Here is a 26,705-nt window from a genome sequence, read left to right as displayed (position 1 = left end):
TTGAAGGGGTCTTCTATAGATAGAAGCCCCTTTCAGGGGGTCTTCTATAGGTAGAATGCCCTTCTTCTTCTGTAGATAGAAGCCGTTTTGAAGGGGTCTTCTCTAGATGGAAGCCCCTTTGAAGGAGTCTTCTATAGATAGAAGCCGTTGAAGGGGTCTTCTATAGATAGAAGCCCCTTTGAAAAGGTCTTCTGTAGATAGAAGCCCCTTTGAAGGGGTCTTCTCTAGACAGAAGCCCCTTTGAAGGGGTCTTCTCTAGATGGAAGGGGCCATCTCTAGATAGAAGCCCCTTTGAAGGGGTCTTCTATAGGTCGGAGCCCCTTTGAAGGGGTCTTCTAAAGAGAGATGCCCCTTTGAAGGAGTCTTCTATAGATGGAAGCCTTTGAAGGGGTCTTCTATAGATAGAAGCACATGTGAAGGGGGCTTCTATAGACAGAAGTTCCTTTGAAGGGGTCTTCTATAAACAGAAGCCCATTTGAAGGGGTCCTCTCTAGATAGAATCCGCTTTGAAAGAGTCTTCTGTAGATAGCAGCCGTTTTGAAAGGTTCTTCTCTAGATGGAAGCCCCTTTCAGGGGGTCTTCTCTAGAGGAAGCCCCTTTGAAGGAGTCTTCTATAGACAGAAGCCCCTTTGAAGGGGTCGTCTATAGATGGAAGCCCCTCTGAAGGAGTCTTCTATAGACAGAAGCCCCTTTGAAGGGGTCCTCTCTAGATAGAAGCCCCTCTGAAAAGGTCTTCTGTAGATAGAAGCCGCTTTGAAGGGGTCTTCTCTAGATGGAAGCCCCTTTTAAGGAGTCTTCTATAGGTAGAAGCCGTTGAAGGGGAGAAGCCGCTTTGAAGGGGTCTTCTATAGACAGAAGCCCCTTTGAAGAGGTCTTCTTTAGATAGAAGCCCCTTTGAAAGTGCCTTCTATAGATAGAAGCCCCTTTGAAGGGGTCTTCTATAGATAGAAGCCCCTGTGAAGGGGTCTTCTACAGATAGAATCCCCTGTGAAGGGGTCTTCTATAGATAGAAGCCCCTGTGAAGGGGTCTTCTATAGATAGAAGCCCCTTTCAGGGGGTCTTCTATAGGTAGAAGCCCCTTTGAGGGGGTCTTCTATAGATAGAAGCCCCTTTCAGGGGGCTTCTAGAGATAATAGCTCATTTTTAGGAGCCCTCTTTAGAGAGAAGACTATTTGAAGGGGTCTTTTATAGATAGAAACCCCTTTGAAGAGGTCTTCTATAGATAGAAGCTTTTTTGAAAGGGTCTTCTATAGATAGGAGCCCCTTTGAAGGGGTCGTCGATATATGGAAGCCCCTCTGAATGGGTCTTCTATAGATAGAAGCCCCTTAGAAGGGGTCTTCTATAGATAGGAGCTCCCTTGAAGGTGTCGTCTATAGATAGAAGCCCCTTTGAACGGGTCTTCTATATATAGAAGCCCCTTTGAAGGGGTCTTCTATAGATAGAAGCCCCTTTGAAGTGGTCTTCTATAGATAGGAGCACCTTTGAAGGGGTCTTCTATAGATAGAAGCCCCTTTGAAGGGGTCTTCTATAGATAGGAGCTCCCTTGAAGGTGTCGTCTATAGATAGAAGCCCCTTTGAACGGGTCTTCTATAGATAGAAGCCCCTTTGAACGGGTCTTCTATAGATAGAAGCCCCTTTGAACGGGTCTTCTATAGATAGAAGCCCCTTTGAAGGGGTCTTCTATAGATAGAAGCCCTTTGAAGTGGTCTTCTATAGATAGGAGCACCTTTGAAGTGGTCTTCTATAGATAGAAGCCCCTGTGAAGGGGTCTTCTATAGATAGAAGCCTCTGTGAAGGGGTCTTCTATAGATAGAAGCCCCTGTGAAGGGGTCTTCTATAGATAGAAGCCCCTGCGAAGAGGTCTTCTATAGATAGAAGCCCCTGCGAAGAGGTCTTCTATAGATAGAAGCCCCTGTGAAGGTGTCTTCTATAGATAGAAGACCCTGTGAAGGGGTCTTCTATAGATAGAAGCCCCTTTGAAGGGGTCTTCTATAGATAGAAGCCCTTTTGAAGGGGTCTTCTATAGATAGAAGCCCTTTTGAAGGGGTCTTCTATAGATAGAAGCTCCTATGAAGGGGTCTTCTATAGATAGAAGCCCGTTTGAAGTGGTCTTCTAAAGACAGAAGCCCATTTTTAGGAGCCCTCTTTAGATAGAAGACCATTTGAAGGGGTCTTTTATAGATAGAAAACCTTTGAAGAGGTCTTCTATTGATAGAAACCGCTTTGAAGGGATCTTCTCTAGATAAAAGCCCCTTTGAAGGGTTCTTCTGTAGATGGAAGCCAATTTGAAGGGGTATTCTGCAGATGGAAGCCTCTTTGAAGGTGCCCTCTGTGGATAGAAGCCCCCATTGAAGTGGTCTTCTATAGATAGAAATTGCTTCTCTTGATAGACGAAAAGGTGAAGAGGTCTTCTAATGATAGAAGCCATTTTGAAGGAGTCTTCTGTAGATAAAAGTCCCTTTAAATGCTATGTAGATAGAATCCGTTTTTGAAGGAACTATGTCCATTTGAGGAGGTACTCCAAATATAAAACTCCCTTTGAAAGGATCTTCTATAGAAGGGATGTCCTTGGCAATGCATCACCAACACAAAACAACAACGGTATGCCGCCAGTTTTCCATTGAGGGCATTTAAATTTCAACTCCATATCAGTGGAGAACCCACAGGGCTGCATATGAAGAAGTTGCTCGGGTAAATAAGTAATTGGTGAGCACTCTTAGTTTGGAGAAGTGTAGCACGTACCTTGATGGCAAATACTTTGAGAGCTTTTAATATCAGACCGTGGCCATCAAAGATGAATCTACTGAAATTAAATTAGTTCAAACAATTGCAATCTAATGCAGGGAAGTCCATGACTGTACAGAGATGAATGAGGTTCCTTTTGCAAAGTTTATTTACCATATGTAATACATGCTGGTCATTCTATATTTTCCTGCGATTATACTGTTCATTCATCTCGTACTCATGGACTGATCGTTGGTTCAATAGTCCGCACTTAAACAAATTTTGAGGTAGCTCCGACTACCCAAAAGCTCTCCAATGCTTGTAGACCTACTGGAAAAAGATGAATCTGCAATTAGCATTGCCGAAGTGACCAGTGCCGTGAGATTGCGATCAAAGTTATACCAGACTTATACAACTCCTGTCGCAAGAAGGACAACTTTTTACTGAGATTCTTCCTCTCCAATGGCAAGGTCTGGTATATATGATGATTCCATGTAATGTTACATAAATGTCGTTCCAACGTTGGTGCTCAATGTTCTGTTCTGCATGCAGTGGCTACAAGAAATTGCCCAAAAATATAGATATTTATTTTAAAATTATTTTGTGTGTGAGGTTTTATTTTATCGAATCCCCATTTATGTAAGTTTTAATGTAATCTTAAGTAAAAACTCATCTCAAACTCATATATGATACGGCGATGTGGGTTGTAAAAAAATTCATCATCCTATTGACCACACTGTGGCTTAGGGAATGGCAAAGGCATAGCAGAAGAGCAATGCTGTGGACTGTAGAGAAACAAATTATTGAAAACATCTACCATCCCTTAAGTAGGCGAAGAATATATGTGTCGTAAGAACTGCTAGCGATACAAGCTTTACGTCGAAATTGGTATAGTTAATCGCATTAATTTACTAAGCCTACACTGGCTGGGTCAGCTACATAAGTCAATGACCAAAGATGAAATGGAGAATGTCACAACCAAAGCTAGGTATCACTTCGAGTAGCTTCAAAATCAGACCTTCTAATATACTCAGAAAATATAATATCAATTCCCAACTCCATTTCCTTTGTTTGATCTCCAATCTTACAAACTATTCTATACTTTGACCACAGGAACACTTGTTTCGTTAGATTTAATAATCAATTTTTTTTTATTTATTTACATTTTTTATAACTTAGGCAACTGGTGCAACGGGCAAATGAGCACCTTCGGGTTGGAAACCATTTTCATCAGCAACATAGTTGACGGTGAATTTTTCGCCAGTCTTTTCATCGATCCAGGTGTAAGTACCGCGGACGACGATGGCTTCGTGATCAGTACCGACATCCTTGAGTTGGCCTTCTTCGCTGTGTTCGGTACCATCGGAAGTTGCAACAGAGTAGGTGTAACTTTCGGGACCTACATCAGAGTCGGATCTTAAAACTTCAACATCAGGACGAGCCAAGGCAATGGCGAAGAGGGCAACGAAGACGATGAGGAATTTCATTTTGCTTGTGTTATTCCGTTGACTAGATAAACTAAACAGATACTGTCTGTCGAACACGGGCCGTGTTTTATACAAAGTGGGGCGATTGATATTCTGCCTGAAATAAATCGAGAACAAGAAGTTAATTTAGAAAAAGAATTCAATGTGGAATAAGAAATAAATCTGGAACAGGTGCATGAAGGTGCAAAACAAGATTTGCAATACATATATTGCTTAGATAATTAACTGCAAGTTAATTTAGTTCTGCACTTACTTGTTTTTTTTTGTGGTTTTATTATTTGGTCTGTATTTATTGGGATAGATGAAATGCAATCACACACTGTATTATTAGAACTCCGCTTGACTCGAGGAGTGAATATCGAACGGTTTTCTTGTGGCGGGTTGAGTTTGAGTTGATTGAAGGTGGTAGCAAATTAGCTATTCGATTGCAGTACTAAGATTGAAAGAACGAAAGCTGCAATCACAATAGACCGCAAAAGTACATTTCGACAAATGCATAGTTCCCCCAATTGCTTGATAGGGGCCCAACTGATCTCAACAAGGTGTCATCTCAATGAATTGTTTGTATTTTCCGCCCATTATCGAGGATAGATAATACAATATTAAGGTTAAAAAGAAACAATAATGACGGTCTGTAGTAAAAATTTGTACTTAACTGCATTTTTGAAGGAGCGGCCTTAAATATTGGGACATTTCGGGGCCCATATCTCGGAAAGAAAAAGTTAAGCCATTGTAACTATTTATTTTTTGAATATGATATAACTTTAGGGTCCACTTCGGTTGATATTGTTCCCACTAGATATTTGAGTTAGCACAGACTTGCCTTTTTCTGGGTCCATGTGTAGGAAAGTATTGGTTTCCGTAGAAAAATAAAACTGTGAGTAGTCCTTATTACAAGGATTACATGCTATTAACATTTCAACACGATCTAAGAAGTAGCAAATTTCAACTGGATTTAATCTCGAAGAGGTACCTGAACGAATAGAGCGAAACTTGCTATAAGTTTGGGATGCACTGTTCTCCGTTAGAGGCATAGACTCGCCCACGAAACAGATTATATCGTTGTAATTGGGATCACAAGAAAAACATTCGCTAAGAATTTGAAACTATCCTTGAATGGTCCTTAAACTATCCTTGAATTGTGTAAGCGGTTTTCATTTAAAGTTAATTAAGGTGCACCGTGCAAAGCATTGTCCCAGTCTGTGCGTTGTCCCAAATTGAACTTCTATATCTCAAAAACGGTAAAACCTACGAAAATATCATAAAGGCCAGTCTTGTTGAGAATTATCACTGCTACAACATTTTCGTTAGTTCTATTTCCATAGGACTTACGGTTTCCACTCAAAATTGTGAAAACCTTAAAAAATTTTAAAATGTGTTAGAGAAAAAAATGTGTTAGAGAATCGCACTACTGGTACTGAAATTTTTGATTTGATCGTATATAATTCTCATATAAATGTCACGTATAATATTATGAGTATTGACAAGGTTTAACTAAAAAACAATAAATTCAATGAAGAAACATAACTACTCCATTGCGCTCATCCTCCAAGCACCTACCCCAACATATGGAATACCATAAAACCACAACAAATATGAAAAGAAAACACAAATTATGACCAAAAACACTTTTCATATTGTGGTGTAAATCATCTATCAAAACACAAAGATGAATGAGAAAGAAGAAACAAATAAAAATCTCATGGTGTACTTACACAAAAAAGGAACAAAGATAAAATAAAATAAACAAGTGAAAAACGTTCGGGCGGGCCAAACTTTTTATACCCTCCACCAAAAAATAGTCTTAATACCCCAAATGCATAAATTATTTAATCTAATCTAAAAAAATGTGTTCTGTCAGGTGAAAGGTATCGCCTATGGGTGTATATCAAAGTTTTATGACAGCAGGGAACCTCAAAAATCAAATTACGGGTAGTTCCGTCAAACAATAAAGCTAAGACCCTCAAAATACCGAAAATCGGGAAGTGCCGTTATATGGGAGCTATACCAAAACATGGACCTATGTTGACTATTTTTAGTGAAGAAGTTTCGTGATCTTTGAAAATTCAGATGTCAAATTACAGCAGGTTCGATTTTTGGTGCTAAGTTTCATGACCACAGAGAACCTCAAATGTCAAATTACAGCTAGTTCGGTTAAAAATTTTAGCTAATATTCTCAAAATACCGAAATTCGGAAAGTACTGTTATATGGGGGCTATACAAAAACATGGACCTATATTGACGATTTTTGGTGGAGAAGTTTCGTGACCACTGAGAACATCAAATGTCAAATTACTGGTAGTACATTTAAAAATTGTAGCCAAAATGCTCCTAATACCGAAAATCAGGAGGTACCGTTATATGGGGGCTATTTCAAAACTTGGACCTATGTTGACGATTTTTGGTGGAGAAGTATTGCGACCAATCAGAACCTCAAATGTAAAATTACAGCTAGTCGGTTAAAAATTATAGCTAAAATTCTCAAACTACCGAAACTCGAGAGGTATACTATACCGAACTCGGGAGGCTATACCAGAACGTGAACCTATGTAGATAATTTTTTGGAGGAAATATTTTGTGACCACTGTGAACCTTAAATATTAAGTTACAGGTAGTTTGGACAAAAAATGTAGCTAAAATCCTCAAAATACCAAAAATCAGGAGGTACAGTTATATGGGGACTATTCCAAAAGCTGGAACTATCTTTAAAATTTTTAGTGAAGTAGTTTTTTGACCACTGGGGACCACAAACGTGTAATAACAGGTAGTTCGGTAGAAATATATAGCTAAAATCCCCAAAATACCGAAATCGGGAGGTACCGTTATATGGAGGCTACACCTAAACATGGACCTATGTTGACAGTTTTTGATGGAGTAGTGTTGTGATACCTAAGAAACTTAAATGTCAAATTATCGGGTAGTACTGTTAAATGGGGACGAACTTGACCTGCCTCGGGTGCAAAAATGCAGCGCTCTATCTCAATTATTGTGGACGCTAGAGTGATTACAATAGACGGACAGACAGGCGGACATGGCTATATCGACTCAGAATTTTATCCTGATCAGGAATGTAATACTTTTTAAGGTAGGAAATGTATAAAAACAGAAAAATAAACTTAATATACCATCCATACTATGGTGGAGGGTATAAAAATAGAAGGGAAACTTATACAAACAAAACTCACCAAAATTGTTTTATTTTTTTCACCACGGCATCGAATATCGAGAGTAGAGAATAAAATTGTCGAAGAAAAGAGAATAATATTGTCCAAACTATTTTTGGATATGACAACAGCTATTGTAAGATATAACAAAAACAATTGTTGTAAAACGTTTGCTGGACTCACAATACTACATGCGGACTCTAAACATATCTTTACAATACATATTTTAATGTTAATGTAAGTTAATGTATCTGATCTCCAGCTTCATCCCAGTGAATGAGAGACTTGCTACAATACGGATAAAAGCAAAATGCTTCAACATCAGCTTTATTGCGCTCATGTTCGCACTGAAGATATAAGGACGAACAGACCAAACATATGTGCCGCATAAAAAAAAAACCGATATCGATTTTTTAAAACCACGCTAGTGCACATCTGATAAAGGAAGGAGGTTGAAAGTCTTCGCAGCGGCTAAAAAAACATGTTAGTTAACAGTACCCGATTTAAACATCTCAACATTCAAAAGTGCATCTGTCTATCACCAGACCAGAAAACAATAAATCAAATTAATCGCCTTGTGTTAGATAGCATCCAATATCACGCATATACGTTTACGTAACTGCAACAACAACATATGTTCTCTTTATTCTCATCTGTCGTCGTTTAGCAAAGGAAAAACTCGCTCAGAGAGACTTATGCACAAAATATTTTGAGCACCACCATTGAGTAAGAATTGAGTCAGTTAACGAGGTACTCAATTTTGAAAATGACAATAACTTTGCATTTTTATACTATTAATAATGGTAAAAGACAATATGTATGTGGGTAATATTGGCCGGATCTACATCCTCAAATAAAAAAAAAACAACAAAATCTTGCAATTTACGCCAAAACAAAATGCAACACAAAGCACATATTACAAATTCTCTGTCTATTCATTCATTATTCTATGGTTGGATGTACGATCGTTCCTAGGAGCAAATATAGACTCGGACCAGCACCTTTTGTCAAAACTTAGTTTAAGTTCAAAGACGGGCCATATCGGTTCACTCCTCCTCCCTACCTCCCCCACAAAAGTTCAAAATTTGTCTGTAAAATAGTGTGAACGATAACTCTCGAAGGGAGCAATCGATTTGGTTCAAAGTTTGTACATCGAATTTTTCCATCGAGATATAGATCGGGTTCGAATATGGAGTATATTGGTCAACAACTTTGGGCACCTCCACAAAAAAATTCGGATAAAGTGAAGTTTAAGAACTCCTCTCGAATCGTTTTTCAATTTTTTCAAAAATTCCTTTCACACTTAATTTAACATAATTCAATATTTCGAGTCCTTTATGAAGAAGTTTGGTTACTAAAAATGTTTGGTATATGTCTATGATTTGGTATAGTCCCACATTACGGTACATACAGATTTTAAAGCAAATCGTGATACAAAATCAATATATGTTACATACGGCATTGTGTTTTTATACCCTACACCACTATGTGGTAAGGGGTATTATGTGTTAGTGCATTTGTATGTAACATACAAAAGGAAGCGAGATAGACCCATAGTTCCTTCTAGGGATATACATAGAATCACTTTCTGAGTCGATTTATGCATGTCCGTCCGTCCGTCCGTCCGTCCGTTCGCAACATACAGGTCGCATTTTTAGACCGATTTCGCTGAAAATTGGGGAATACCATTTTTTTAGCCGTCGGAAGATCAAGTTCGAAGATGGGCTATATCGGTCCAAGTTTTGGTATAGCCCCCATATAACGGTACCTCCCGATTTAAGGTATTTTAAGGATCTTAGCCGCATTTGTTGCCCAAAGCAGCTGAAATTTTACATTTGAGGTTCCCAATGGCCGCGAAATTGCTCCACTAAAAATTGTCAAGATAGGTCCACGGTTCGGTATAGTCCCCATATAACGATACCTCCCGATTTACGGTATTTTGACGTTTTTAGCTACATTTTCAGACCGATTTAGCTACAGTGGCGGCCATATAATTAAGAACGACATCGTATTAAAAAGTATTTGACTTGCTACGTTCCAAATATTTGAATATTTATATGGAACAAAATTTGTAAATAAAGTACACGGTAAGCACTTTCAAATGAAGCCAAAACATGTTTTAATTCTCCCTCGTTTATACGAAAGAAACCACGATTTATTAAAATAGTCATAAATCGACCTGGCCACATAATTAAGAACGATATAAGTAAAGGTTACTTTAAGGTAATTTTCATACACAATATGTGAATATATGGTTATGTATTTTAGAAATCGGTTACTTTGATTCATTTTTAGTATCAAATGTCCTTCAATGGTACATATTATTGCGTCTAAGTTTGATAATTAGGGCATACCTAACGTTTTCAAAAATTTGCCCATAATTTGACGAATTTATTTTATTTTTGGGATCTAAAGCCACAGTTTTGGCTTCCTCTCATTCCCTCGATGACGCTCTAAACGATACCCTGTGATTGTCGTTCCATAGTCGGCGCTTACTTACCCTTAAATTGGCTTTTATCCCACTTCTTTGAGTCCTTAACGAGGAAATTGTCTGGGAAATAGTTTCGTATGAGCCATTTCCACCTTATAAATCGGCAGGATTGTTGTCTGCAGATAGTAGACAGGAAATAAAAAAATAATTTCGTTTTGTACAAAAAAATGGCCTAACGGTACACCGAACAAAAATGAAAGGTTTAATATTTTGAAAGATTTCATTGCACAATGTCTTTGTGGGTGTGGTAGGCATAGTTATGTAAGACTTTTTAATCAATGAAGCTCATATTAATATCAAAACCAGTCAAATCAATAATTTTTATGGATGAAAATACAATTTTTGTATAAACTAATGTCTGATGTACATACACAAAATTATTGTGGAATTCGAGCATTCAAAACATTATGTTAATTAATGTTATATTCGGTGTGGAATTCTTCCAATTTTTGTATACACCTTATATTATTGTTTCATTTCCTCTCTACTACCTTCAGACAAAAATCCTACCGCTTTATAAGGTGGAAATGGCTCTTACGAAACTATTTCCCAGACAATTCCCTCGTAAAGAACTCAAAGAAGTGGGATAAAAGCCAATTTAAGGGTAAGTAAGCGCCGACTATGGAACGACAATCACAGGGTATCGTTTAGAGCGTCATCGAGGGAATGAGAGGAAGCCAAAACTGTGGCTTTAGATCCCAAAAATAAAATAAATTAGTCAAATTATGGGCAAAATTTTGAAAACGTTAGGTATGCCCCTATTATCAAACTTAGACGCAATAATATGTACCATTGAAGGACATTTGATACTAAAAATGAATCAAAGTAACCGATTTCTAAAATACATAACCATATATTCACATATTGTGTATGAAAATTACCTTAAAGTAACCTTTACTTATATCGTTCTTAATTATGTGGCCATGTCGATTTATGACTATTTATAAGTCGTGGTTTCTTTCGTATAAACGAGGGAGAATTATAACATGTTTTAGCTTTATTTGAAAGTGCTTACCGTGTACTTTATTTACAAATTTTGTTCCATATAAATATTCAAATATTTGGAACGTAGCAAGTCAAATACTTTTTAATACGATGTCGTTCTTAATTATATGGCCGCCACTGTATAATTTTACATTTAGGGTTCTTAAGTGTCACTAAATATATATAACAAAACTTGTGGACATAGGTCCACGTTTTGGTATAGCCCCCATATAACGGTACCCCCCGATTTACGGTATTTAGACGGTTTTAGCTACATTTTTAGACCGATTTAGCTACAATTTGACATTTGGAGTTCTTAAGTATCAATAAACTTACATAACAAAAGTTGTGGACATAGGTCCACGTTTTGGTATAGCCCCCATATCACGGTACCCCCCGATTTACGGTATTTTGACGTTTTTAGCTACATTTTAAGACCGATTTAGCTATAATTTGACATTTAGGGTTCATAAGTGTCGATAAACATATATAACAAAACTTGTGGGCCTTCCGAATAAAGCATTTTATTTGAGGTTCTCAGTGGTCATCAAAGTTCTCCACCGAACATCGCCAACATAGTTCCATGGTTTGGTATAGCCCCCATATAACGGTACCTCCCGATTTTCGGTATTTTGAGAATTTTAGCTACAATTTTTACCCGAACTAGCTGTAAATTGACATTTGAGGTATTCAGTGGTCATCAAACTTCTCCACCGAACATCGCCAACATAGGTCCATGTTTTGGTATAGCCCCCATATAAAGGTACCTCCCGATTTTCGGTATTTTGAGAATTTTAGCTACAATTTTCACCCGAACTAGCTGCAAATTGACATTTGAGGTTCTTAGTGGTCATCAAACTTCTCCACCGAACATCGCCAACATAGTTCCATGGTTTGGTATAGTCCCCATATAACGGTACCTCCCGATTTTCGGTATTTTGAGAATTTTAGCTACAATTTTCACCCGAACTAGCTGTAAATTGACATTTGAGGTTCCCAGTGGTCATTAAACTTCTCCACCAAACATCGTCAACATAGGTCCATGGTTTGGTAAAGCCCCCATATAACGATACCTCCCGATTTTCGGTATTTTGAGAATTTTAGCAACAGTTTTTAATCGAACTAGCTATAATTCGACATTTGAATTTTCAGTGATCACGCAAATTCTTCACTAAAATTCGTCAACATAGGTCCATCTTTTTGTACAGCTCCTATATAACGGTACCTCCCGATTTTCGGCATATTGAGGTTCTACATTGTTTGATGGAACTACCCTCAATTTAATTTGACTTTTGAGGTTCTCTGCAGTTACAAAACTTTTCCACCAAAAATTATAAAGATAGGTTGACACTTTGATATAGTCCTGTAGGTGGTACCTTTCACCTGGCTGAACACATTTTTTAGATTAGATTTGATAATTAAGACAATTGGTGTATCTATCCATGGTCGAACATTTTTTCCACCTAAACTAATTATTCCATTTTAATTAAGACTATTTTATGGTGGAGGGTATAAAAAGTTCGGCCCAGCCGAACTTAACGACTTTTTACTTGTTTTTTTTAAGTCAGTGGCTGCAGTATATCTCCGTCAGCACAGCTGACTGATACTTTCTTACGTTTTTTTTGTAAATTGTTCTTTTGTTAATTGAAGGAAAGAAAGTGCTTAAACATCATTGCCAAATGCGTCTTCAAAGAAATTTTGCATATACATATATTTCCAATTAAATGCTCCCGGCATAAAACCTTCAGCAAAATTAGCGTTTTTTGGAGTACTAAATTATCTCCCCCTCAGACTTGATATTCTACAATTCTATTTTGAATTGTGAAGACTTGAACACGTTAATATTTAGCAATTGTTTAAAAAGTGAATATATAAAACAATACCACAAAAATGAAAAAAAAACATGTTTTTAATTTAAATACTGTTAACCATATTTTCTTGTTGTTGGGTGGATTATTCTTCTTTATTAAATTGCAAAATCAAACAAAAGAAATGATATGCTGTTACCAGATCCACCATAAAGACACGCTAATAGCAGCTGATATCTGCTGACTGGACTAGCTGCAGCTAAAAGTGGCGCTGATAACTGCTTTTGATGGCGTTTGGCGGTGTTTTTTTTTTTTTTCGTGGAATGTCGGTTATGAGTGTCACGAAAACCAGTTAAACTTTGCATATTTATTATCACATCCAATAGACCAACAACATCACCACCACAGCCGCCACCATTATTAGTATTCTCAATATTCAGAAGATTTTGCAGCATCGAAGCTGCTGTCGCCAATTACACCTTGAATAGTATGCATTTGTATTCAACCCTAATTTATTTTTAAGAAATTACCTTTTACAGTCTATAAAATTTTAAAAACAAATTATCCCCTAACTAAAAAACGAATTGTAGGATATTTTAAAGGGATTGAGGATACACAACTTTTGACTGAAGTTATATTCCTGAATGTGTGAGATTATAGATACCATGCAACGATACTTATTAGCCTCAGTAAGCCAATTTGAGACTTTATCTTTAAGCCAAAGCCTCTTTAAAGCCATCCATGTTTTGGTAGTTACATATTTTTGTTTAGGTATCTACTTATGAGTGTTTTTGTGAGTGAAAAACAATTAAAAATGTTAAGTTCGGACTGACCGAGAAACCAATATTTTGTGCAGAAGGTTTCTGTTTACTGGGAACCTTAATAACAAATTACAGCCAAATTCAGGCCAAAAATGCAGATAAAAGCTTCAAAATATCTGAAATCAGGTGGTACCGATTTTATACGCTGAGCCTTTATGCTAACAAGGGTATATACACTTTGATACGACCAAAAATGTGCCTTATCGAAATAACGGTTTTAGACCCCAAGTATGTTTGGACGAAATTCGTTTCAGACAATTTGGAGTCGATTTAGCCATATCCGTCTGTCTGTCTGTCTTGTGCGCACGATAACTCTCGAACGGATCAACTGATTCGAACCAAATTTTGGGTATCGTAATATTTTGACAAAGCTTAGTTTAAGTTCGAAGATGGGCTGTATCGGTCCACTCCTTCGGGTACCTCCCCCACAAAGTTCAAAATTTGTCTGTAAAATGGTGTGAACGATAACTCTCGAAGGGAGCAATCGATTTGATCCAAACTTTGCACATCGTATTATTCCTTCCAAATATAGATTGGGTTCGAATATGGACTATATTGGTCCACTCCTTGATGCAGACTTTGCACATCATATTATTTCATCTAGACATGTATCAGGTTGGAATATGGACTCTATCGGTCCACTCCTTCGGGTCCCTCCCACACAAAATTCGGATAAAGTGAAGTTTAATAGCTCCTCTCGGATCGTCTTGAAGGTTTTTTTAGCAGGTCGTCCAGGCGGCTCACTTTACGTCGGTACATTTTTTTTTCTTGCGCAAGTCCATACTTCTCGAGATATTGGGCAAAATGTTCCAAGAAACCCTGACGGCACCAACCAAAATGGCAAACCTGCAAGATACTTCTCGCAGGGAGTTTCTGATTGGTGCAGACTTTGCCCATCATGTTATTTCATCGAATTCGAAAAAAGCGAAGTTTAAGAGTTCCTCTCGCATCGTTTAGATTCTTTTTTCAGTAGGTGGTTCTAGCGGCCTCATTTAAAACGCTACAATCTTTTTCCGGAATAAGTCAATACTTTCTGAGATAATGGTCCAAGCTCCAAAACCCCGCCGGTACATACTCAAATAGCTATCATGCAAGATAACTCTAAAACTTTTTCAAAAATTTCTTCAAAACTTAGTTTAATGTTATTTAATATTTCGAGTCCTTTATGAAGAAGTTTGGTTACTAAATATGTTTGGCATATGTCAATGATTTGGTATAGCCCCACATTACGGTACATACAGATTTTAAAGCAAACTCGCGATACAAAATCAATATCTATAATATACGGCATTATTATTGTGTTTGGCTTTGTTTTTTTTTTTTTTTTTTTTGGTCAGTGTCTGAGTGTATATCTCTGTCAGCACAGCTGACTGATACTTTCTTACTTGTTTTTTAGCTAAAATAGTTTTTACTTATTTTAAGTATTTACTTAAAAAAGTCAGATCGATCGGACCATTAGAAATATTCTTGGCGCAGTTTCCCATATAAGTGGTACCACTGTGCTTTGTTTCCATTGTAATTTGTATGGGACCAAAGGTGTATTTTTACGATTTAAGAATTCTCTAAAACCTGCAATTGTGGTACAATCGATGAAGACACTTTACCAAAAATCTATGACGATCGGTTAACAATAAGCCGTGCACCATGACCGTGCACCTTATAGCACTTTTGATATAGCTCCGATGGACCGATTTTAGGCATTTTTTGTCCTATATACCCATATCGAAATCTGATCACGACCCATGGCCCCGTCTACTCTACCGTAGATGACTAAGGCTTCATCTATTCTACCGTAGACGATCAACGGGGCCATCTGCTCTACTGTAGACGGGCCATATACCGTAGATAACGCAATGGACCACCGACTCTAGCCGACCCAAGGTGGCACCTACTCTACCGTAGATGACCCAAAGGGTCCATCTATTCTACCTTAGTTGGACCCTTTTGGTCAGCCCAACGGACCACCTACTTTACGTAGACGAACCAAAGGCCCATCTACTCCATCGAAATCGACCAAAGGCGGCACCTACTCTACCGTAGACGACGCAAATAGTCCATCTATTCTACCGTAGACGACCCAAGGGACCATTTACCCTACAGTGGACTACCCAATGGACCATGTGTTCTACAGTAGACAAGCCAAGGGGACATCGTGTCTCGCATAGACGACCCAAGATGTCATCTACTCTACAGTAGACGACCCAAGGTGCCATTTTCTCTACAGTAGACAGCCCAAGATGACACTTATTTTACAGTAGACGACCCAAAGAGCCATCTAGACGACCCAATGACACATCTACTCTGCTACTCTGATACGACCAAAATTGTGCCTCATCGAAATAATCTTTTAGACCCCAAGCATGTTTGGAGGAAATCCGTGTCAGAGAATTTAGAGTTGATTCAGCCCTGTCCATGCATCTGTCTGATTGGTGGGAACGATTTGGTTTAAATTTTGGGTGTCGTAATATTTTGTCCAAACTTACTTCATATTTGAAGATAGGTCATATCGGTTCACTACTTCCTGTACCTCAACCAACTAATTTCAAGTAGTTTACTTAAATTATGCGCACGATAACTCTCGATGGGTGTAGCCGAATTCGTCACAATTTTGCATATGGCATACTTCCAGGCATTGAATATGTACCTCCCAGACAAAATTTGGAAAAAGTACAGTTTAATATCTAGTTTCGGATCGTTTTGCAATCAGTTTTCCTTGCTGGCTCTGTTACGACGGAGCATTTTTTTTTTTTTGGGAGCAAGTCCATAAAATTTGCCCAAAAGCTCCACAAAAACCAGCCAGCACCTAACTGGTTAATGCGTAAGATAACCCTCGAAGGGGAAAACCGATTTTTCCGAATATTAACTACATCGTACCAATTTTTCGGTTATCTCCCACACAAACTTGGAAAGAGTATTGCTTAACAGCTCTTCTCGGATCGTTTAAAAATATTTCGCAACATGTTGTTCTTGTGGGCCTTGTTACGCCGTCGCTTTTTTCGGGGGGAAAGTTCGTACTTCTTAAGATAAACTGAGTAGTGTGTAGGAAAATCCGATTTGGACCAAACATTGTACATCGTGTTATTTCTTACAGACTCGGATTATGTCCAAATATTGACTACATCGGACCACTCTTTCGGGTACATCCCACACAAAGTTGGGAAGAGTGCAGCTCAACGGCTCATCTTGGATTGTTTTAAAATTGTTTGCAATATGTTGGGAATGCGGCCGCAGTTATGACGGTACAATTTTTTCGGGTGTAGTCCACATTTCCTAAGAAATTGTTACAAAAAACCCATATTGGCGTTAGAAATACTGTGTTTACTTCTTGTCTTTAGATCTGTGGCGGAGGGTATATCTCTATCGGCATGGCTGACTGATACTTCCTTATTTGTTTTCTCGCACTTAAAACAATGTCGATGATGGACCACATCAATTACCTCCTTCGAGTATCTGGCACTGTTCGAGTTTAGTTTTCAAGTTTTTAGCGAAGATTCTGATAAATAATTGTTCCACAAATATCCCAGAAGGGACAAGGGAGACTTATCTCTTTTCAATGAGTGCACCCCGATTCTTATTTGGTAATTGATATCGGATCTACAGTTTATCGCCGAGTCCGAACGGCGCGTTCTTAGGCTGAAATACTCCGAAAATATCGCCAACTTTTCTGAGGGGTATTTTGCCACAGTTGAACATTTTGATGTTTCCAGGCCGGAGAATTGAACCCCCGACCTTCAGCGTGGATGTCGGGTGTTCATATCATTTCACCTCGATGGCACCCACGGTGGTTCTGTTTACAATGATATTATTTTTTTCGTAAGCAAGTGTTCGAGGGCTACTAGAAATAATTTTATTGTATTCTAAGGTATTCTCCAGCATGATTTGTACCATATTTCATGCGCTCAAACCAATTGTTGCATCCCTTTTTCCACTCCGATTGAGACAGCTCCAAAACATGGTTTTTGAACGATTCAACAGCATCTTTTGGCGAGGAAAATCGTTGATCACGCCTTTTTTCTTGATGTGGAATAAAAAGAAGTCATTGTGAAAAGTCAGGACTGTACGGCGATTGACCCAATAATTCCACGTTTTGTCAGGTAAAAGGGCTTTGTTGTGAATCGATGTCTGAAAGTTCGCATTGTCATGGTGCACAATGATTCGTATTTTCTTGTTCATTTTTTGAATTTCTCCGAAGCCTTCAGGCAAACAAATTGCGGGGTACCACTCAGAATTGACCGAATTTTGCCGAAGAAACAGGCGACCATTTGCTTCGAAGTGCTTCTTCCATTAAGCACTTTCATTGGTTTCGGCTCGTCTTCAAAGACCACACGGTCGATTGTTGTTTGTTTCGGGCTCACATATTCCCTAGGCGTATATGTCCTAAAAAATAAGAGAAGGTAATAAGCCAACACCTACATACATTTATACAATTAACCCGCTTAGCGCCAAGAATTTTTTTGCGAGTAAATTAGGGCCTTTTTATGTATGTCGATAAGAAAATGAATACACAAGAAAAACTACCAAATTTGAGTGTGCTTTTCAAATTTGTTTTTTGTTTTGAATCAAAAGCAAAGGAAATAATATTTCCAAAACTAAGGTTTGGGTGTGTTTCATGCGCACACATTTTCGTTTCGAAATACATAAACTGGGGGTTAAAATTGTATATGAAAATTATAGTTTTGAGACTCTTTAAGCATTAAAAAAAAACTTTTTTCTCTAAAACGTATAGTTTTTCTGTAATCGGCCTTCTTTTAAAAGGGCCGAATACTTTGGAGAGTAATATAGGTGTATTCTCATATACCAATACCTTGGTTTTTGATTGAGAAAATACTCTTACTACATTCCTAACAAATCCCTGACTTTATATGAATCTAACATTTATGATTAAAGTTTTATCGCATATTTAAATTTTTCATCAAATGTAGAAAATTACAAAAAGACGATAATTTAATAGATAGATAACAGACGATACTATAACAAAATGCAAAAACCCCCAATTTTTGCAACCATTTTTTGTGGCGTTTAAATGACCAGGGCTTTATGTGGGTTAAGAAGACAAGCAAGTGCAGAAATTAAATTAAATTTCACACAATTAACTGAACAACATGTGTATTCGAAATCTAGTTTCGCACCTTCATGTTCTGCTTCAGATTGTTTTCTTGTTCTAAATTTATTTCTGGCTGAATTGATATTCCACTTTATATAAAATACGGTCCTTGTTTGACAGCCGGTATCTGTTTAGTTTATCTAGTCAACGGAATAACACAAGCAAAATGAAATTTCTTATCGTTTTTGTTGCCCTCTTCGCCATTACCTTGGCCCGTCCTGATGTTGAAGTCGTAAAATCCGAATCTGATGTAGGTTCCGAAAGTTACAACTACGCCTACGAAACATCCGATGGTAGCTCTCACAACGAAGATGGTCAACTCAAGGATGGTCGCATCGTTGTCCATGGTTCTTACACTTGGGTCGATGAAAAGACTGGCGAAAAATTCACCGTCAACTATGTTGCTGATGAACATGGTTTCCATCCTGAAGGTGCTCATTTGCCCGTTGCCTAAGTTGGTCTAACTTTTGTTGTAAAAAAATATAAATAAATAATCAAATTGATTATTAAATCTAATTAAAAATATGTTTCTGTGAGGTATAGTGCGGACTTGATCGGCTGAAGCCCTCAACATCAAAGCAAATACGGCTTGTAGGTTTGCATGGCTGGGTGGTCATGGATTGTGGGCAGATAGAGCATACTGACATGTCTGCGTGCTTCAAAAACCACCGAGAGAGATAGCAATTAATGCTAATTATTGTACTCCGGCAATGACCTTAGATCAATCAGCATTTTGAAGTATAATTTACAAGTAGGAAAGAATGAAATAATATATTGTTACGACATCAAGGTATATAAGGACGGCTCCATGATGAATTGTGGAGTCTCGGAAGAAGCAAACATATCGATATCCACGAAGCTACCGGAGAACGACAGTGATACTTGCCATAAGGGAAGCTTGCAATATACCTCTACAGCATCACACATTAAACTCAATAGGAATTTTTATCGACAGTCCAGCGGCACTCCTAACATTCAAATCAAACAATGTCACATTAGAACTAGCGAAAGAATGTAAAGGGAAAATTTCGTAGTAGGTTATGGTGAGAATACAGTCAGCTCTTCCTTTATTATTTATTATATCGTCGGAGACCCTAAAAAGTATAACTATATATATATATATATTTTTGATCAGCATAAAAGCCGATATAACCATGTCTGTCCGACCGTCCATCAATCTTTTCGATTCAAGATACAGCTCACTATATTTAAGACAGAACTTTATAATTGGTACAGATGTTTCTATTACTCCTAGAATATTTGGTATTGAAAATGTGCCATATCAGTTTGATATAGCAACCCATAGAACGATACCTCCCGAATTTCGGTATTTTGTAGGTTTTAGTCTCATTATCTCACAGAAATGGCTAAAATTTGGTATTTAGTCTTCGTTGGGGGTATAAAACATTCCACCTGTAATTTGTCGGCATAGGTCCACGTCTTCACGTAGCCCCCATAGCACGGTTCCTATCGAGTTTTGCTATGTTAAAGGTTGTGTCTCCAATATTCCAAAGCAATGACTGAAATTGGGTATTTAGTCTTCGTTGTGGGTATAGAACTTTCCATCTGAAATTAGTCGGTATAGGTCCACATCTTACTATAGACCCCATAGAAAGGTATCTTCCGATTTTCGGTATTTTGCAGGTTTTGGCCACAGAACCACCCACCGAAATGGCTGAAATTTGCACATCGTAAAATGACTACCAGACTTAGATGAGGTTTTATTATGGAATCAATTGATCCACTCCTTCGGGTACCTCCCACACAAAATTTCGGAGAAGTTCAGTTTAGGACCAGCTCTGGAATCGATTTGATTTTTATTGTAACATGTCGTAGTCGCTGCCTCCGTACGATGGTACAAGTTTTATCAGGGGCAAGTCCATACTTCCTGAGAAAATAGTCCGAAAGTTGCAAAACAAACCCTAGGACACCCGGTGTAGTGGTTGGAGCACAAGATAACTCCCGAATGGATCTGTCGATTCGGTCTCAATCAATTGATCCACTCCTTCGGGTACCTCCCACACAAAATTTCGGAGAAGTTCAGTTTAGGACCAGCTCTGGAATCGATTTGATTTTTATTGTAACATGTCGTAGTCGCTGCCTCCGTACGATGGTACAAGTTTTATCAGGGGCAAGTCCATACTTCCTGAGAAAATAGTCTGAAAGTTGCAAAACAAACCCTAGGACACCCGGTGTAGTGGTTGGAGCATATATCGGTCCACTAATTCAAGTACCATCCAGACAAAAGTTCAAAAATGTTCGGAAAAATTGTGCGCACGATAACTCTTGAAGGGATTTACCGATTTGGTTGATAATTTACACATCTTAACATATCTACCGTATATAGTTCTGTTTCGAATATGGTCTATATTTGTCAACTCCTTCGGGTACCTCCCACACAAAATTCCGATGAGTTCACTTTAAGACCTGCTCTGAATCACTTTGATTTTATTGAAGCAACTTGCATTCTTGTGAAAACAACCCGAAAGGTGTAAAAATCCCTATGGCACCATAGGGCTGGATAGCTCGATTTGGTCATAGATTTGGCCTTCCTCATATTTTGTCCAAACTAGTGGGCGCGTTATCTTCCATAATGGACTATGTGGGTCCATTCCTTTAAGTACCTATCCCGCAACACTTTTGTACTCTAACCAGAAAAATCTGTAGATAAAAGTTTCAATTCACATAGGCTGAGGGTATATCTCTGTCGGCAAAGCCGACTGACACTTTTTTACTTGTTCAACTGAAATTTCCCCATAGAAGGGTGCCTCCCAATTCACGGTATTTTGTAGCTTGTGGTCTCAATATTCAACCTAAATGACTGAAAATTGGTATTTGGTCTTCCATGGAATTATAAAATGCTCTAGAAGAGAATTATCAGTATAGGTCCACGTCTTCGTATAACTTCCACAGAAGCATACCTATTTGGAAATTTTGAGCTACTTTATTATACCCTCAGCCTTTAGGCTAACGAGGGTTATACACTTTGATACGACCAAAAATGTGCCTCATCACAATAACGGTTTTAGATCCCAAGTATGTTTGGACGAAATCTGTTTGAGACAATTTGGAGTCGATTTAGCCATGTCCGGCCGTCTGTCTGTCTGGCTGGCTTGTGCGCACCATAACTCTCGAACGGCTTAACCGATTCGGACTAAATGTTGGACTTCGTAATAGTTTGCCCAAACTTAGTTTATGTTCGATGATGGACCATATTGGCCCATTCCTTCCGGTACCTCCCCCACAAAAGTTCAAAAATGTACGGAAAATATGTGCGCACGATAACTCTCAAAGGGACTAACCGATTTGGTCCATACTTTACACATCGTATGCCTTCCAGGCATAGGCAAAGTTGCAGTATACACTCTATCGGTGCACTCCTTAGGGTACAACCCACACAACTTTTCGGAAATTTTCAGGACCTGCTCTCGAATCGCTTTGATTTTTGTTGTATCAACTTGTATTTACTGTCCGGATTACGAAAGAACAAGTTTTATCAGGGACAAGTCCACACTTCCTGAGCAAATAGGCCGAAAGGTTTGAAATACTCCTATGGCACCATGTGTAGTGGTTGGAGCGCCTGATAACCCTCCAACGGATCTGCTGATTTGGTCTAAAATTTGGTAATCGCAATGTTTTGTCCGAACTTATTTTGAAGATATGTTATATCGGTCCATTCCTTTACGTACCTCCCCCACAAAAGTTCAAAACTTTTCACTAAAATGGTGCGCACGATAACTCTCGAAGGCCATAACCGATTGGTCCTTACTTTGTATTTCATAATATTTCTACGAGACATTAATAAGGTTCGAATATGGACTATATACGTCAACTCCTTCGGGTACATTCCTCATAAAATCTCGGATAAATGCTGTTTAAGGCCTGCTTTCGAATCGCTTTGATCTTTGTTGTAGCAACTTGTATTCGCTGCCCCCATTACGACGGTACAAGTCTTTCAGGGGCGGTACAAGTTTCCTGAGAGAATAGCCAGAAAACTGTTAAGCCCCCTATGACACCATGTCTAGTGGCTGGAGCGCACCATAACTCTCAAAACGATCACCCGATTCGGTCCAAAATTTGGCCTTCGTAATATTTTGTCCAAACTTAGTTTAAGTTCGACCGGTGCCCACCTGCAATTCTCACAGGCTGAGGGTATATCTCTGTCGGCAAACCGACTGATACCTTTTTACTTGTCTGAAATTTGGTATTTAGTCTTCTTTATTCTTTGGTATAAATATTTAGTCTTCATCACGGGTACGACATATTTCTACAGAGAATTGTGGATGTGGGTCCATGTTTCGATGTAGCCCCGATAGAACAGCAGCGACAGAGATATATTTTCTGACTCGGACCTAAAGAAAACAAGTAAACCCAATATTTCTCACGTTTTTTTAGTTCTTAGGCCAATTTCTCAAGAAGTGTGAACTTGCCCCGAAAAAAAATTGTACCGTCGTAAATAGCGGCGCATGTACAGTATGTTGTCAACAATTTAAAATCGATCGAAGAAGAGTCCTTAAACTATACTTTTTCCAAACGTTGTGTGGGAGGTACCCCAAGGAGTCGTCAAATGTAGTCAATATTCGGACATAGTCCGAGTCTGTAAGATATAATACGATGTAAAACGTTTGGACCAAATCGGTTTATCCCATCTCCGAAAAAAGTGCGCCATCGTAACAGGACCAGCAAGATAAATTTGTTGCAAAAAATTTCAAAACTATCCGAAACAAGCTATTGAACAGTACTTGTTCCAAATTTTTTGTGGAAATAATTAAATAATCCATATTTAATCCTGATCTATGCCTGGAAGTAATATTACCATGTGCAACGTTATGACCAATTCGGATACTTCCTTCGACAGTTTTCGTGGGTATCATTTTATCGAACATTTTTGAACATTTTTGGGGAGGTACAGGAAGTAGTGAAATTTGAACCGTAGCAATTAAAGTACGAACAGATACGACACGGAAGTTGGAAGTCATCGGTAAGCTGCAACAGCTGCACTCAACAGCTGCACTCGACTGGCCCAGTTGCTTAACGAAAGCAATCCTCGTACCGATAACATATCAGTACAGTGGCAAAGTATTGCCCACTTTATGCAAACAGCCGCAAAATCCATACTTGGATACCAGAGACCTTCACCTTCTGTTCCTGCCAATAGATGATACAACAACAACAACATTAATGAAAGCTTGTAATTGTTTCGTAACGCCGTTGGTGACTTTCCACGTCGTACACCCATTCTGCAATGCTTGGTTTACATTACGAAATCCACTCGATTTCAACTGTCAATTCCTTTGCGTATACGTCAAATGAAAACTCATCTGAAATCCATTGGATTTCGTTTGACGTTTAATCAGTGGAATTGACAGTTCAAATCGAGTGGATTTCGTAAATGTAAACCAAGCACAAGACAGATTTGACATTGGATTTGAGTATTCTGAGCTTTGTTGGTAGGCTTAAGCTGCATATTGTTGCAGCCTGTTGTGAGAGATCTTCCTTGTCCCGCCTGGGATGTTTGTGGAACAATTAGTCAACTGGAAACTCAATCCGCAACTGGAAAATAGTTCGATATTCACTCGTCGTATCAAACGGAGTTCTAATAACCCAGTGTGTGATTGCTTTTCATCTATTCCACCAAATTAAGGCCAAATAAAAAACCAACACCTACATACACACAAACGAAAAACAAGAAAGTGCAAAAATGAAATTAACTTGCACTGCAGTTAATTATCTGAGCAATATGGGAATTGAAAATCTAGTTTGGCACCTTCATATTCTATTCCAGATTGAATTCTTGTTCTAAATTAATTTCTTGTTCTCCATATATTTTTGGCAGAATATCAATCGCCCCACTGTATATAAAATAGGATCCGTGTTCGACAGACAGTATCTGTTTAGTTTATCTAGTCAACGGAATAACACAAGCAAAATGAAATTCCTCATCGTCTTCGTTGCCCTCTTCGCCATTGCCTTGGCACGTCCTGATGTTGAAGTTTTAAGATCCGACTCTGATGTAGGTCCCGAAAGTTACACCTACTCTGTCGCAACTTCCGATGGTACCGAACACAGCGAAGAAGGCCAACTCAAGGATGTCGGTACTGATCACGAAGCCATCGTCGTCCGCGGTACTTACACCTGGATCGATGAAAAGACTGGCGAAAAATTCACCGTCAACTATGTTGCTGATGAAAATGGTTTCCAACCCGAAGGTGCTCATTTGCCCGTCGCCCCCGTTGCCTAAGTTGGCAGATCTTTTGTTAAAAATAATGTGAATAAATAAAAAATTGATGATTAAATCTAACGAAATATGTGTTCCTGTGATTGAGTGATAGAAACAAAGGAAATTTAATGAAATTTATATTTCTACTGCATGATTGAAGTAGCAGTGTTGGGAAGAATGTATGTTTTCTGTCATGCCTGAGGCCAGACATAAACATTTTTCAGTGTTGCACAATGACCAAAACTGCTTAGAGGTAGTTTACACTATCTATCAATGTCATATGACACGAAATAAAAACATTCTATATCTACCCACGCAGGCAATGTGGAGACGTAATTTTATTACAATTTTGCTGGTGTGGACGCACAAAGTAAATGGCGTAAGGAAAATCCCCAATACTGCACATATTAGCGACTATATAATGATGGAAAATTTCATGTCATATAACATTTACATATAGTGTAAACTACCCCTTACTGTGATAACTTATAAGGATAGGAAATTAAAATTAATATTGAAATTGCAATCATTAAAAAAATATTGCCAACAATACCTTCCGATTTTAGGTATTTTCAATAGTTTACTATAGTATAACATTATTTTTGCTGTTATTTTATAGTTTGTACTCTTAGGGAGGCCGCATAGCTTATCGCAGTCCGACCTATCGTGGTTTCATTGTCGGCACCCCAAGTGCTGTCGGCTAAAGCCTTGAGGACATAGTTCGCACATCTCACACTGTCGCAGATAGTTGTGGCATGAGCGGACGACGTGAACATGCTATCGAATATGAAACATGGGGTAGTTAATGGTCGGAATTCTGCTACCATGACATTTAACTCAGTCCTCTGAAGTTAATTTCTTGAACAGAGTGATTTAGTGGCGGATATTTGTAATTCGGGCATTGTAAACACTAATAAAATCAGTAATATAGGAGTTCAGCCTTTCAGGAATGACATGCGGAGACGTACTTGACGCCATGATCGTACAATTATCTACATACGTTAAGATCTCATAGCGTCTGGTGAGGTGGAAACAGAGAAGTAGAGGTTAAACAGTTTCAGAGATATCACTCCAACTTGGGAGACTCTCTGTTTCACTCTGTGGGGCTTGGACATGTTGTTCCTGAATTCCACGTACGACTTTCGTCCACACATAAAATTGATTACACTGTGCGACAACAAAAAAAAAAAAAAAAATGACAAGGAAAATCGAGTAGATTATCAAAGTAGAGCTAAAAATATGAGGCACGTGTATCGGCGTTTTTAAAGTTTACGTCGGAAAGTAACCAAAATTGAACACACAACATCTTTTGTATGAGTTTATAACGAAAAACCATCAATAAGTTATTTATATTTTTCAATCATAACGACAATCTGGTTAAAAATTTTAAAATACGGCCCTAAACCCTACATCAAAAACAAGGGCTGCTAAGAATGTTATACGTTATGGTTACAGATTTCTTTTATTCAGAGACTCATAATGAAATTTCTTTTGGAACATTTCTTTCTTTAAAAATATTCCCAAGAAGTAAAGGATTTTGCTAGATTTTGATCCTGTATGGAATTATGTAAAATTAACAGTCCAAAATTAAAACATATAATTTCATCCTAATATATATAAATTTGTAATCTAATTTTTTTAAGGAAATTGTATACATAGCTGTATGCTTTATTTTGAAACTTATAGTGAATTTTTGTGTAGAATTTTTCATCCCTTGACACTTTTCACCTATAACCAAGTTTTATATTACTTCCATATATCAACTCGAAAAAAGAAGGAAGAATTTTTCATCAAAAAAATTGGGAAATATTTTCATGTTTTTTTAGCAAAATTGATAGTGATATTTTCATACTATAAAATGTAAATAGACATTTCATTTCTTTGATGACCCATAGTGAAAT

At 38.1% G+C, this 26,705-nt stretch overlaps 3 protein-coding genes across 3 annotated transcripts; 2 read left to right on the top strand and 1 right to left on the bottom strand.

Annotated features, from left to right (window-relative positions):
• Positions 1 to 3,900: 3,900 nt before the first annotated feature.
• Positions 3,901 to 4,212, bottom strand: LOC141401930 (larval cuticle protein 65Ab1-like). The gene has a single exon (XM_073982500.1). The coding sequence runs from the start codon at positions 4,210 to 4,212 to the stop codon at positions 3,901 to 3,903; it is 312 nt and encodes a 103-aa protein (XP_073838601.1).
• Positions 4,213 to 18,750: 14,538 nt separating this feature from the next.
• LOC141402492 (larval cuticle protein 65Ab1-like) lies at positions 18,751 to 19,038 on the top strand. The gene has a single exon (XM_073983956.1). The coding sequence runs from the start codon at positions 18,751 to 18,753 to the stop codon at positions 19,036 to 19,038; it is 288 nt and encodes a 95-aa protein (XP_073840057.1).
• A 5,475-nt stretch (positions 19,039 to 24,513) lies between these two features.
• LOC141401778 (larval cuticle protein 65Ab1-like) lies at positions 24,514 to 24,825 on the top strand. Its single transcript, XM_073982262.1, has one exon. The coding sequence runs from the start codon at positions 24,514 to 24,516 to the stop codon at positions 24,823 to 24,825; it is 312 nt and encodes a 103-aa protein (XP_073838363.1).
• Positions 24,826 to 26,705: the final 1,880 nt, after the last annotated feature.

Source organism: Musca autumnalis, unplaced genomic scaffold, assembly GCF_047663935.1.
Source record: "Musca autumnalis isolate F117 unplaced genomic scaffold, ASM4766393v1 scaffold_4, whole genome shotgun sequence".
In the NCBI taxonomy this organism is placed as follows: domain Eukaryota; kingdom Metazoa; phylum Arthropoda; class Insecta; order Diptera; family Muscidae; genus Musca; species Musca autumnalis.
The sequence above is the reverse complement of the archived record's forward strand: the minus strand, read 5'-3'. Positions and strand labels throughout refer to the sequence as shown.

Excerpts from the sequence above, each read along its gene's own strand:
- LOC141401930 (XM_073982500.1), bottom strand. The coding sequence starts at position 4,212 with ATGAAATTCCTCATCGTCTTCGTTGCCCTCTTCGCCATTGCCTTGGCT.
- LOC141402492 (XM_073983956.1), top strand. The coding sequence starts at position 18,751 with ATGAAATTTCTTATCGTTTTTGTTGCCCTCTTCGCCATTACCTTGGCC.
- LOC141401778 (XM_073982262.1), top strand. The coding sequence starts at position 24,514 with ATGAAATTCCTCATCGTCTTCGTTGCCCTCTTCGCCATTGCCTTGGCA.